The following is a 14,809-nucleotide window of genomic DNA, read 5'->3' as shown; positions in this document are numbered from 1 at the left end:
TCTCTCTCTCTATGTGTGTGTCTCTCTCCCCCTCTCTGTATGTGTCTCTCTCTCTCTCTCTGTATCTCTCCCTCTCGCTCCCTCCCTCCCTCCCTCCCTCCCTCTGTGTGTGTGTGTGTGTATGTGTGTGCCTGTCTTCCTCCTTGTTTCTTATTTATTAAGGGGAAGTGTGACATTTTCGCACCCGTGTGCATTCATTTCAATATCGTCGGAATGGGTACTGCTACTAAAAAAACTGTGTACAAGAGAGAGTGAATTTCTCCCATGTTGCCAGCGGTTTGTCAGGTCGATTATTAAGCTAGACACTATATTTGAAAAGCATGTTTGAAAAACCCGCAACAACTTCAATTTGCGGCAAAGCAAGTGGTATTTCGATTTATCAGACGACCAATAAAATCTTCAACATGTCTTCTTTTCACTCATGTGTTTTTCTACGCCATCGAAAGTTTCATATTCCCAAGAGAACAAGTAAAATAATACTCCAATGAGCGTAATGTTAAGTTTTCTCCCCCTCCTACGACCATCCAGCGCATACGCATCTCTTTCTCCAGCCAGTGTTGCCACATGAAGGGAAATTTCCATTTTGCAGGGAAATTCGGACCGAAATTTTAGCCAAAAGGGGAAAAGGGAATTTCCATGAAAAATACCACAATTGCAGGGAAATTTTAAGGTCGTCTGACTACATTATTACAGTTTATGTTAATTTCGAATTCCATATCCACATTTTTATGATATTTATTTATTTTACTATTCCTACTTGTTTCTGCTCCTTTACGTTTATTGTACGTTGCTTTTATGCATCTTTGGATAAATAGTAACGATGAGGATTAACGATTAAATGGATTCCTTACCAGGATTCAAACCTGGGAACGTCTGGTCAGGAAGTGATGAAACTGATATGTGATTTTTTTTTTTTTAATATTTTAATTACGGAATACTTAACTAAGTACCGGTACTACTACTGCTTCCACCACAAGCACAAATAATGCTACTATTACTAATTATTATTATTGTATAATTTGCTTAGGTGAAGGGAAAATTGATTCAGAAAGGGAAATTTTGCCGACATATTGTGGCAACACTGTCTCAACACAATGGAACGCAAACTGTGTTTTAGGTGATACTATGTAGACAATTATACCGCTCATATTTTACTGTAGATTAATCCTGTGCCTTGTTTTAATTAAAGCCTGGGTACTGACCTTCGTGTTTCTTTATTTTTTGTTTTCAATAAAATAATCATTACAAGTTGATTTTGAACAGACAGATATTATTAATAAATCTCATTTCAATCACTTGAGAATAGTCCAGACTACCTCTCGGACATGGCTGGAACACGCTTTAGTAGTCTAGCGATAGAGTGAAATTCATTACACGGATTTTGCACCCACTATTCACATGATTTCCACCAGTAAACACGGCTGCACGTCAGGAACAGCCGGCAGCCATTTGCACACAGACGTCAGAGACACCTGTTGACGGAGAATGGAATGAAATACAGGAGTGAAAAATAACAAAAAAGAATCGAGGGACAATCCCAGGTGCAATTTGCCATTGTTTTGCACATTATTACATTGGCAATTTAAACATATTTCAATATTCTCCTCATTTTTAGCGGCGGTGCAATTATTTTGTTACGGACTGTACGTATCAGCTTGCAGTGCAGAAAACTCACCAGACTTCAGCCTCGCCTGTACCCTAAGACCCATATTGTTATCAAGTTGACCACAACCCCTCCGCAACTGCATCCTGGCGTACGCATGTGTAATCTGCATATCCTAATCCACTTGTAGATAAGGTACTATCATATTCAAAGATGCTGGGGAATATCGTTACCGTTTGACCATTGCCGATATGCCGAGAAGGAGAATGATGTATATTTAATACCACTCTGGTTCCGACCGCAAGGGGAGCGTTAAGATATTACTCGGGATTCCAGGATGTTTTCTCCAGGCACTGGTTTCCACGGACGCGATTCAGTCCTATGGATCGGCGCTGGAGAGTCTCTGGTTTATTGATGATGCCGCGAGAGGAGTCATCTTCCCAGGAGGATTGCTCATCGCCGCGAATGTCGGCTCTTGTCTCCGTCCGACGTCCTCGCGTGAATGAGTAAGAGGGCGCTCTCGTCGACAAGGAGGACAAATTGGAGTTGGCGGTCGTGTCGCTCCATGTTTCACACGAAGAGGAACACCCCCTTTGGTAGATTGTTGGAAGTTTGGTGCAAAGTAACACCAAGCGTAGTGCCACAAATACCATCATTTCCCATAACCAGGACCATAGCTGCTAGGCTGATGTGTGTTGCGGGGGAATTTGTATCTGGGTGTGTGTGTGTGTGTGAGAGAGAGAGAGATATGTGTGTACATATAAACTCGAGGCGAAACAGATCTTGCGGACTACCTACCGATAACCGATGCCTCAGCAAAAGGTGGGCGATCATCTAACCAGTTACGGAGTGACGTCTGGTCAGCACGACGTCAGGAGAAAATTTGTCACGCTTCCCCCAGGAGACTCGAACCTGCGCGCGTCTAGTAGCTGGAGCCCAGCTTTAGGCGCACTACTGATATGCCGGAACCAACAATAATAATGGGGGAACCCCCGAATGTATCCTAACCTCCACCCGCATACATTCGAGGGTATGCGCATGTCCCAGTGCCTCTGATATAAACTGGGACGGCAGTTGCTCGTATTACGGTTCACCCATTATTGTTGCACACACTACCTTTATTTAAATTATCCTTTACTACAGTACACATATATATATATATGCCGGAACCGCGACAACAGAACGGAACAGTTTCGCTTCCGGTGTTTCAGTGGGCGATAACCCTCAAGATAACCTGCAGACTTCTAGACTTCTAGCCGGAAATTCCGTGATCCCGTTCCGCGCGTTTCCCTGTAGCAAGCGTTACATCATTTGATTTCCATAGAAGCAGACACGACAGAGAGAGCGAGAGAGAGAGAGAGAGAGTGAAAGCTTTCTCTCTCTCTCTCTCAGGAAGAAGAGAGGATAGAAAGGAGATGTTGAAAGAGGAGACCACATCTTCTTCCTGCGGGAAAGAGAGAGAGGAAGAGAAAGGAGAGAGGGAGAGAAAGTGACTCTCTCTATCCCTCTCCGTCTCTCTCTTTTTCCTTTCCTTCTCTCTCGGAGGAGGGGAGAGAGAAGAGAAAGAAGGAGGAGGGGGGAGAGAGAGAAGAGAAAGAAAGAGAAGGGAAGCTCCTTCTATCTCTCTCTCTGCTCTCTCTCTCACTTCTCTCCCAGCGGTGGCTCAGTCGGTAACGCGTCTGACTACCATGCTCAAGGTCCCAGGTTCGATCCCCGGCCGGTTCAAATTCGGGAACTTTTCTAACGGTGGAAGCGGCCCCGTCGCCCACCCAGCGTCGAATAACATGGGTACCGGGGGGGAAACCCTGGGGGGTAAAGGCGGTCAGGGGCGTGATGCTGATCACATCACCCCCACTCACGACCGGATCAAGAAAGTGTGGGGCGTTACCCCCACACCCCCTATACGCCTTCATGGCGTGGTGCTATGCACAGGGGAACACTTTACCTTTTTTACCTTTACCCCACCCCTAGGGGCACCCCCTTGCCCTCCCTAAGAAGTTCTGTTGCCGGAGGTCCTTTAGACAGCACGATGACGTTGCTGGGTGTGTGTGTATATATATATATATATATATATATATATATATATATATATATAATACATTGGCCTAATAATGCTTTTATTTTTCCTGTTGGTACGTATTGCTATTGATGATAATTGGTGAACATACCATCATGTTTTGAGTAGTTCTTGTGATGAACAGAATTACAAACCAACTGAAAGAGTACCAGTTCTTCCCAGAAAAATCGGACTCTTGTGTGAGGGAGGTGGGGTAGGTATATTGTATGCTACAGAGTTAAGAAGATGAAACCGATTGTGTTCGAAATGGATTTTATTTAAATTATTTAAATACATAATTTGGAGGCTTTTTCTAAATTAATTTTTCTCCAAGCCACAAAAAATTTGGGGGCAAGCTTCGGGAGGGCGACAGGAGAGCGTTGCCATTGCCACTTCCCGGGAGAGACTACACGTGGTATGTAGGGTACAGTCTACGAATGTGGTCGTACTGTGTAATTTACACAGCTTAATTTTGATTCACGATTTGTAATGCTCTATAAGAAACTTGAAAAATTTTCATTTTCACTATGATGAATGAAAGAGTAATTACACGAACTAATAGAAAATTCGACTTAAACGTCAATCGAATATTGGTCCAAGTGTACCTTGGACAACATTGCTGTATAAAGAAGCTAATTGCGTCACCTGTCCCTGCAGATAAACCGAAAAGACCGGTTCGAAGGTCCGTCAAAGTGAAAAGGACAGCGGGGCCAAAAAAAGAACAAGATGGCGGGAATAAGCGAGGATAAAGAAAAGGAAAACACAACCTGAGTAAAGTTTCTTGTCTCCTGCTCTTACCTCTTCTTCCTTTTTTACCCCATCAAATTTGGACGCAGAAAACAGATCATTCCATTCACCAACAGCCACTTCCACGAAAAGGCCCGGCTTTCGTAGAGACAATGGCCTCGGCAAGAACAGTCGATAATTTCAAGCTCCAAATCCCCCTCCCCCCCTCCTCCTCCTGCGATGATAACATCTTTTGGAGACCGAGGACGCCACGAGCGACCCACCACGGGACCTTCCCTCGCCCCGAGACAAGACATTCCTCCCGATGCGGCTATTCAGTCACTCATGCCGAGAACAGCTCCCGGAGACAGCCGCCATTTTTTTTTTTTTTTACCGCGAACCCTACGTTTAGATCCAACGTTTTACCTGTATGACCCCCCCCCCCTCTATCGCGCAGTGGCGTACCCAGTGCCAGGGTTGGCAACATTTGTTTTTTTAAGAAAAGAAAAACAAAACAAGCAATTCTGTTTGTTTTAAATATGCCTCAAACAGTGTTTTAATGAAGAACAAAAACAGGTTTAAAACATTATGCCAAGAAGATTTATTTTCTAAGAATATTGATTAATAAATCTGTTAATCATCCAAGGACGGGTTGTGTTCCTAATCCACAGACCTCTAGATACAGATTGGAAACGATGCGCTTTTGTTTGAAGCCGCGCATCTTCGCTCGCGCATAGAAATATGGCGGACCTGCACATTATAGCTTATTGCTTTCATATTTATGAAGAAATCATTATGTTCTCCGTGTGGAGTGGAATACGCAGAGTTATATCCTTCTTAGTAAACTTAAAGATTGCAATCTTGTGTGGTGCAATGACTCACAATCTTCAAAATAGTTGTTACAAGTCGAAATATGAAGGTATGCTCGCAGCCATGATAGTATCTCCCCGGCTTTGAAAGTTAAATGTCCCACGTTTCCAGTCTGGTAAAAAGAGGTCTCTTGGCCATGAAAATGGGCGTCTGGGCAGAATTGCGCTGTTGCCACGTATGGGAAAAGCAAAGCGAGAGCGGGACAAATATCGCTGGTTCCCGTGCACTGTGTGGCAACGTCAACCGGACTAGTTACATGGATTACAAAGACCAACTCTGCAACGAGATCTTTCATTCTCTTAAACCTCTGAACACAGAGTTGTGCTCCGACGTGGCAACAGCGCGAACTTCTGCCACCCGCATCATTTCATGGCTATGCGTTTAGTTATAAGGTAACGTCTTAAAATATTTGTTAGCATGTAGGCTGTTCGAAAAGGTTCAACTAATCCACAGTTGCCAGGCCCTATTCTACACCACGTGCTAGCTACTCTATTATCCGAAATGCAGTTTATCGTGAATGCAACGAAATATTTACATTAAAAAGATTAACGGGAAACACAGAGATGAATGTCTGGGAAGCTTCGTTCATTGCAGAAGAACACTGGAATAAATTAAATAATGAAGTTTGAATAATGGAGTTTTCTTTTTCACAAATGGAGTAAGCCACCATCTTTAAAATTTAATGTAACAGAAAACATCAAGAGACTTTGTGAAAACAATGATGAATTTGAATTACCTGATGATATTTGGGATTCATAATTTTAAATAAAAAATAATGTGATAAAAATATACCTATATATATATCTGAAATAAAAATGAAACAGACTGCTTCTTTTCACAGTTAAGTTGCTATATTACAACAATGTAACATTGACAACATCCATTATATAACGGATTCTTTTTGTTTAAAAAATTACTAACCATTGTTGTAACTGTATCTTTAGTCAAAATGAAAATAAATGTCTGATGAAGGGAGAGTGTGTTCTCCTGAAACGTCACAAAGAAAAACTGTTTTCTTATGCTTGTAATAACCGTAAACTACAGGAAAATAATTCTACAATGCAAGCAATGCGTACATCCAAGAAAAACCTATTAACAACTATGTTAAGTGAGGAACAAAACTGTTTCATCTATATACTGTTCAATTTTAAACATGTTTTAAACACTTGTAAAAAAAAAACTTAGCCAGTGGTTTAAACGTGGCCCACACGTATTCATCACCACGTGATTCTTTGTTAATTCAATATACATTTTCATCCACTGAACAAATTTCTGTGCACGGTAAACAAAATTCCACGGAATGAATGAAAAGACAGTTACAAAACACGCGAGTAACCACAGACCAGTGGCGGTGATAGGGTTCCAAAACTAGGGGGTCAAGGTGCCAAAACGGGGTGGGGGGGAAGACAGTTAACTTTCTCTCGTATATAAGGTTTAGCACTTACCCCCCCCTCGCCCCTCTAATCGCCGCCACTGCCACAAACTATAAAATATGCGTTTTAAACAAGTCTAAAAAATATGTTTAAAACATTGTAAATAACAGTCGTGTGTATTAAACGTTCGAAACAAGTTTTTCGAATGCTTTTGTTGTAAACATGCCAACCCTGCCCAGTGCAAGGGTCTCTTGCCGTCCTCTTCGGCCCTGGGGGAAGAATTGCGGAGTGGAAAAAACAAAAGACGCTAGGTGTTCTTGGTATGGTTGCCTGTGTTGTCTTCTCTGCCCTAATTACGACAGCTGTGCCCGAGGGATAAGAAAATCTACACGTGGATGCCTTTTTTCCTCTGCCAGGCTTCCATCAAAAGGATGGCTGTAGCCAGATATTTGTAGTGTAGGATCTTTGTATCACAGGAAGATTATGATTGAATGATTTGTTTTATATTTTACTTTGGCCTTTCCGCCACTTTTGGCTAAACTCGAAGATGAGGATGACTGATGAAGGGAACGCTCACAAAAACCGATGCCGAAAGTCAAACGAGAGCCGCGGCAGACCCAGGTTCTATTCCCGGTGGTGGGTGATGTAAATTCGTAACTTTTCCGGCTTTGTCCCGCATAGAACGGCTATGGGGCTCACACAGCTGAAATTAATGGGTACCGGGGGAAGTAATGGCGGCCGGAACGTGGTGCTGATCACATCACCTGTAAAAATGGCCGATATCGAGAATGTGTGGGGTCACGGTGCTGCATGGACGTCCGCAGGATTTTTTCCGTAGTGATGCCACTTCAAAAAACATTATTTCAGTCTGAAATTATCATGTTCCTTCAACGGATTTATAATAATTAACATAAATTATTGCAATTGAAATTAAATTGTGAGAAATATATAATTTTAGGTGGACATTCACTTTCCAGGGGGGGGGGGCATGGCCCCCATTGCTCCCTTCCGGATATCCATGCACGCACGGGTAACTTTACCTAAAAGTCAACCCCACAACCACGTAGTACACTCCGGTAACAGCTTCTTGCACGCCAACAAGGCTCTTGACATCTTGACCTACACTCAGAGAACTAAATGCATCATATAGATTGATGCACCAGAATGCATCGACTGATGCATTAAAGTGTGTTTTATGGCTTCTTCGAAAAATCAGATTCACATTTGATGCATTTGGGTGCATTTTTGTGTCGTGAAAGAAACACCAAAATTCATAATTTGATTCAAGTGAGGATATATTTCAGTCGAGATGCACTTCAATGCATCAGTTGATGCGATGCACCTTCCTGTATCTTTTTGGATGATGCACTTAAACGTTTGGTCTGAGCTACAGAGGTTATGTAGCTCAAACGAAACGTTTAAGAGCATCATCGGAAAAGGTGCATTAAAATGCATCAAAACGCATCAGCTGATACATTGAAGTGCATCTCGACTGTAGTAAGTCCTCACTTGAATCAAATGATGCACTTTTGTGTTTCTTTCACGACACAAAAATGCACCCAAATGCATGAAATGTGAATCTGATTCTTCGAAGAAGCCATAAAGCACACTTTAATGCATCAATCGATGCATTCTGGTGCATCAATCTATATTATGCATTTAGTTCTCTGAGTGTATACTGTGTTCACGGAATTTTTGGAGCAAGGTCGCTAATGGTAACGGTAGTCGCTTTTCCCCCTCTACGCAATCCCGTTCCCTCTCATATGTTCATTGGCGGAGCACCGCAACACTACTTGCGCAGAGACTTGTTTTCGTTCGCTAGCTCCAGAGATACTCGTGTATACGACCGGGATAATCCTCTGTAGGGCTCTGTGTTGCCCTTATGCCCTTATACTTGCTGATTGGCCCTTTACAGCCTCGACATTTAAGGCTTGACTGAACCTTTGGCAGACGTAAAGGGTGAATTTTTTTTCAAATTTTCCTCTTTATTCGAAAAACCTCTTTGATATTTCAAAATATGAAAAAATACATACGCTTGGAATTCCTTTTAGAGCATTCACGTGAAGCTTCACAGAAAACTAAATGCATCATATCGATTGATGCACTAAAGTGTGTTTTGTAGCTTCTTCAAAGAAGCAGATTCACATTTTATTCAAGGGAGGATTTCTTTCGGTCGTGAGTTTTGATGCACCAGAATGCATCTTTTTTGATGATGCACTTAAACGTTTCGTCCGAGCTAGATAAAGTCTGTAGCTCAGACCAAACGTTCAAGTGCATCATCCAAAAAGATGCATTCTGGTGCATCAACTGATGCATTTATCTCGACTGAAAAAATCCTCACTTGAATCAAATGATGCACTTTGGTGTTTATTTCATGACATACAAAAATGCACTAAAATGCATCAAATGTGAATCTGATTCTTTGAAGAAGCTACATAACACACTTTAGTGCATCAATCGATATGATGCATTTAGTTGTCTGAGTGTGTAGTTTGTTTTCACTGTTGTTTAGATATGACAAATAATTTAATAGACTTACATAATCGCGAAACTTTTGAGAATACCTAGATAATACGGAAAGCGAACTACACGAAAATTCACGTCAGTGCTCTAGAAGGAATTCTAAGCGTATGTACTTTTTCATATTTTGGAATATCAAAGAGGTTTTTCGAATAAAGAGTAAAATTTGAAAAAATCACCCTTAAAGGCTGCCAAAGGTGCAGTTAGCCTTAACATAAGGCGATTTCAGTCCTGATAAACACATGTTAAGTTTTTTTATGTTAAGGGACCCGTATAATGTAACTGGGGCAAATAGCGCAAGTGCTGACGCACCGTGGTGTATTTTGTGTACCGTCCCCTGGTTCGAATCCTGTCCTTTCATCCATAACGTGAATAGAAATAGAGGAATACAGTATGATATATTACAGAAGGAATCGCTTGGTAAACTTCAACTCACGGTCGTCCACCTAGAAAACAAGGAACTGCAGTACAATCTGCATTTCCCCCAGAACCACTTTGGGCGCTGGAATCGTGATAGCCTCCACGACGAATCCCCTTCCCGTTCTGACCTCCAAATCCCTCCATCCCCTCCCTCGCCCCCGCTTCGATATTTGATAAGCTCCACATTGGCCACCGCAAGCACACGGTCCTTCCAGACCGCTTGGACGCTCACGAAAACAGCTGATGCGCTCCGGGCAGTGTGGCTAGTTAGGCCTAGCTCTGAGCCAATATAATCGAGTTTTGCCGAAACGTACAGCCGTATACTCTCCCCGCTTCCAGAAACCCTTGGCTTTTTCCATATTCTCCTCACGTTCGGAAATATTTGGCCGTGTTTACCCTAGTAATCCCTGGCTCTGTTTGTGTTTGACCTGGGGAAGCCGGGGCGTATTAAAAATTTAACCAGAAGGCAGCGCGCGGGTTGGACTTGCAGGAATCTTGACTTCCCCCTCCGCTGTTGTGTCCATTGCGCAACGAAAAAGAAGATAGGGGGGGGACGAAAGAGGTTAAATTTAAGGTAACCAAGTTGACGGTACAACAGCGCGCGGCATCTACCTTGTACGAAAATCCCTTGTCGTGATGGATTTATTAATATTCATGCGGCCAATTGTCTAGCGACGAAGCTCGATCTTCCGCCGCGGCAGGGAAAGGGGTATAGGGAGACCGGACCGGACCAATCACGGCCGAGACGAAGAGAGTATAGTGGTGAGCCCCCTAGTGCTGGCAGTGTGCGTGTAGTGGTTGTAGTGTCTTGGCGGGATTGTTTTGACGGACCATGTTGGTGGCGCTACTGGCATGCCGGAGCGGGTATGGAAGTGAAGAGGATCAGTAGTAAGCGGTAAGCCTTGGAAACACACGGTCGGGCTTTTGTAGCCTTTTTTCTCCCAGACGTTCGGCGGCATTGGGCGGAGTCGGTCCGCTACACGGATACTCTCCTGGCCCTCTGTCCATGCGTCCGTCTGTTCTGGCGCACAGTATCTCTCTCTTTTGCCAAAAAAGTGTGTTGTTTTGTGTATGCGCGTAACCCGTATCATTATTTTTGTGTCTGACAAAGCAACTCAAGTTGAGAAGACGTGTTGTAGGTTAATGATGCACTGGTTCTCTTCCAGGAAACCAAGTCTGGACGACGTAGGAAACCCAACTTCTGTCAACTCTCGGTAAGTTGTGCTTTTCGTAGCATCTGGAGTGGGTTTTGATTAGGCTTCTTACTAACAGGTGCTGGCGGACGGGAGTTAATATCCCCGAAGCTGCACGTACAAGTAACAATTTCTATCTCTTTTCACATCCGTCTGTAGATGTTGTTTTGGTCTGAATGCGAGGTGGCGGTTTGTCATTTTATATATAAAGCACGCGATTGATGCGGTGTTGGTTGTGGCAGGGGAGGGGGGAGAGCAGTGAGCATGCGCACTGAGTGGACATTTTATCCCAATTAGAAGGCTGTTAGAATTGCAGGTGGGGACCGGCGTGTCGTAGCACTTTCGGCGCAAGGACATTCGATGATATGCGTGGTTCTTACTGAAGGACAACGACGTTTACCAGTATTCAATCCGAATTCCTTCTACTGTCTTTCGTATTGATATTTCCCTCACCATTCCGCTTAGAATTTTGATGTTTTTGTGAGGGTATATAAGGGGGGATTCAGGGGATCCGGCCCCCACGAAAAACTTACCAAGCACTAATATTAAACGCTGAAAATATACTTGTTTACCATTTGCTGCATATTCGAGACTTATTTATGTCCGCCACACGTATTGAAAGGGCAAGGATTATATTGGGATCATACGGCTTTGAATGACAGTACCTAAGAAGATTTATACACACTACTACTTATAACAATACGGATAAAATATTAGTCAAGGCTTTACTTTTCGTCAACTGGATCTAACATATTTTTTTATTCAATATATATTCAATTCTTTATCTATTTGACATTAATTTCCTTTCCAGGGCACTTGTTTTTATACAAATTTTGCCTGTCTTAGCTACACGTAATGTAGATAATGAATGCATGCTCCTATAGCTCTATTCTCACACCGTGTTTTACCCATTCATGAAATAATTATAAAATAATTTATTTACATACGTATTTTATAAACAGTTGGTTCGAACCCACTGAAATATATTTCTAGATTGGGCACTGCAAAATGTTTATAATTCGAAATTAAACGAAATAACTTTCATCCCTATAATTTATAACCATATTTTGCAGTGTAAGAAAACCGTTCACTAAATTTTGATTCTCTCATGGAAAAATTAACCTCTATACTGTTATTTCTATCGTGTATGTTTTCCCCCGTTTGATCGTAGTTAGTCTTTTTTGTCATTTCACCTGCTTTTCTGCCACTTCGGCTAATTGCGACTATGAGGATGAGTCATGAGATGATTAGAATTGATGAAGGGACACTGGCAAAGTACGACAATGCCCAGGTCGTGATTCGAACCCGGGGCTCTTTTGTACCTATCAAGGTTCCGACCATGAGGTTGAATCCGAAAATAAATTGGTTGAAGTAATGACTGTTGTCTAAAATCGTCAAATTTCGCTGACATCCAAATACCGTACAATATCATAACCGTTTTTAAGGTAGGCCTATTAACGTTGCATACTTACCGTAAATAATGTTATGATTTTATGATTCTTTTAAAAAAAAATTATGCATGATAATGTCAATTATAAAGAAATAACGCTTGCATCTTGTTTTTATAAATGAGCAGAAAGACTACTTAATTTTAACGCTAGAAGATTGTTAATTTCTACGCTAACTTCTAAGAGTGTACGTAATGTAAATGCAATGGTTCTATGCTTAATATATTAGGCAATTACGCACGCCATCTATACTTCTCATTCTAGCCACAGCACAGAGAGGTGACGTCATGAATGCGCAGGCGAACATAAAAAAAGACTGCCTCGTCCCGTTTTTATAAATAAACAGTCAGACTGTTAAATTTTAACGCTAATTTGTAACAGTATGACCCAAAATTTAGGGCAGTCCCATTCACAGTAAAACAAATATATATATATATTACCAGGAAGTATTAGCAAATAGGAAATTGACGCAATTTCATTTCGAAAATAATAAACATTAATTCTTACAGACAAAATTCCTAAACGTAAACTCAAATTCGAAATGCATAAAATCAAAGCTGATGCACTTCTTCTTGTTGTGCATCAATTGATACAGTTAAACGATTAATTTTAGTTTTTTCTAAAATCGTGTCTGTTCCAATTGAAGCATTTGTAATCCATAACAAGCAGCTTTGCACTTATTTTCAAGCATATTTCTCCGTGACCCCCCCTTAACGCTGTATATGCCACCCTGTCTCCGTTAGGCACTGAAAAAATATAGTAGCTTATACACCCTTTTATAAAAACACCTTTCCTCCATTTTAATACACACTTGATTGGCAATTAAATAACGTTTGCATTTTTTGTTCATAGATGGCAGCAGAAAGTTTTAAATTTTATTGCGTGTAAATATCACGTAAGGAAAAATAAGTGATCATTATTCTCAGTTATTTATATACATAATAATTGACTCATAAAATATGAAAGAAAAAATACACTGTATGACTAACCTCATAGTAATAATTTACAATTTAAATTGAAATCTTGTAAATAACCTTTTTTCAGGATTTTATGAGGAGACTTGCACGCTGAGTGACAAACTGGCAATTAGTACTTGAACCGGAAGTTGATGGTTAATAATAAAAATTAAATATCATTATGCTGTATTGTTATTTACGATTATATCTTCCATGTTCAGTTAACATTTTTGCAGGTGGATGTTTTACTCAAGGCACAATGCTCATGACTAGGGCTCGTGAAAAAAATGATCTGTAGAATAGCTTTAACATTCTCAAAAAATAACATTTTTTAAATGTCCTAAAATAATCTTTAACTCTGAAAATCAAAGCTTAATTTTTCCTAAATTGCAAGAGTAGTTGAATAAATCTATTGTTTGGTGGTTCCAACTCCGGAAGCATAGGGGGGAAAGCAATGAAGTGCTAATGTAGTTCTCTATTTTTACTTCAAGGTTACATAATATACACCGCAAGGTTTTTCTGTACAAGTCATTCATCTTCTCGATAACAGATGCCACCAGTTAAGTAGGCTTCACTTAAAGCATTTTAAGTTTGACTTGGTGTGGTCGTTTGTAGTGATTAAAAGGACATTGCACAGTTACATATTTAATATAATTTTAATGATTTATTTTTAAGATATATATTTATGGTGCACTTAGCTATATTATTGCATCATCAATACGTGGTAAATTAACAGCCTGTTAATTTTAAACTGTAGAATATTTTAGACGTTACGGAATTTCTAACAGTGGAAAAAGAGTCCGGCTTGTAACAATTTTTTTCGAACGATCCAACAATTTAAATTTTATTTAGAACATTAAAGTTGTCAAAAATAATAATCTCGTTCTACCTGGCTAGCGGGCCTACCAACAGTCTAGAACGTCAGCAAGAGGGTTAGCGATAGGTGGAGAGTTGAGATGACGTCACCAGCTCGCTTGATGATTGGACACTTCGGGAGTTGTAACTCGCTTATAAGCTACAAATGCATAATGAGTTGTTAGTACAGCGCGCTATGATGCCGAGAGTCCAATCCCGGCATGGGTGTTCCTTGTGAGTTTCCTTCATCAATTTCATCACTCATCCTCAGCTTCGCGATTAGTCAGAACTAAAAGTGGCAGAAATGTTAAGTAAAATAATCCAAATTAATCAACTGAGCAGAAATACAAATGTTGAATAACGTGAAGTCACTATTGGACCACCCTGTATTTGTAGCTGAAAATCATTGGAATTGACCCAGCTAGTTGAACCAAGTGGTGGTCAATTTGGCTGAACCGACCTCACCTTCACCGCTCAGGTGCTGTACCAGGAGTCCCAGGTTCGAATCCCTACCTGGGCATGAGCGTCGTTTGTGAATCTCCCTTCATCAATTTGGCAGAAAAGCGAATGAAAATCAATCAATCAATCCATCCAGGATGCCGTCTGATTTTACAAGGGCCACCATGAAAAAAGTCATGAACGTCTTTGCGAACAAGATATTCTTTGGAAACCAACATCCATCTGCTTACAGGGCCCAGCACCTGACTTGTCAATCGCCCCACCCACACACCTGTTGCCCTGACCTTGGTTCAGTGCATGACTGACGAGTCCTGCATATTGCTTAACGTT

The 14,809-nt window shown here is 41.2% G+C and overlaps 1 protein-coding gene across 1 annotated transcript in view; it reads left to right on the top strand.

The window, feature by feature from the left end:
- The window catches only part of trh (PAS domain-containing protein trachealess), a 736,895-nt gene that overhangs the window by 281,647 nt on the left and 440,439 nt on the right, over positions 1 to 14,809 (top strand). The window contains exon 3 of the mRNA XM_083124916.1: positions 10,735 to 10,782. Coding sequence (XP_082981042.1) covers positions 10,735 to 10,782 — 48 coding nt within the window. The remainder of the gene's footprint in view (positions 1 to 10,734; positions 10,783 to 14,809) is intronic.

The sequence above is a fragment of the Lepisma saccharinum genome, chromosome 7, assembly GCF_977018435.1.
Source record: "Lepisma saccharinum chromosome 7, izLepSacc3.1, whole genome shotgun sequence".
In the NCBI taxonomy this organism is placed as follows: Eukaryota; Metazoa; Arthropoda; class Insecta; order Zygentoma; family Lepismatidae; genus Lepisma; species Lepisma saccharinum.
This window is presented reverse-complemented; position numbering and strand designations above follow the sequence as displayed.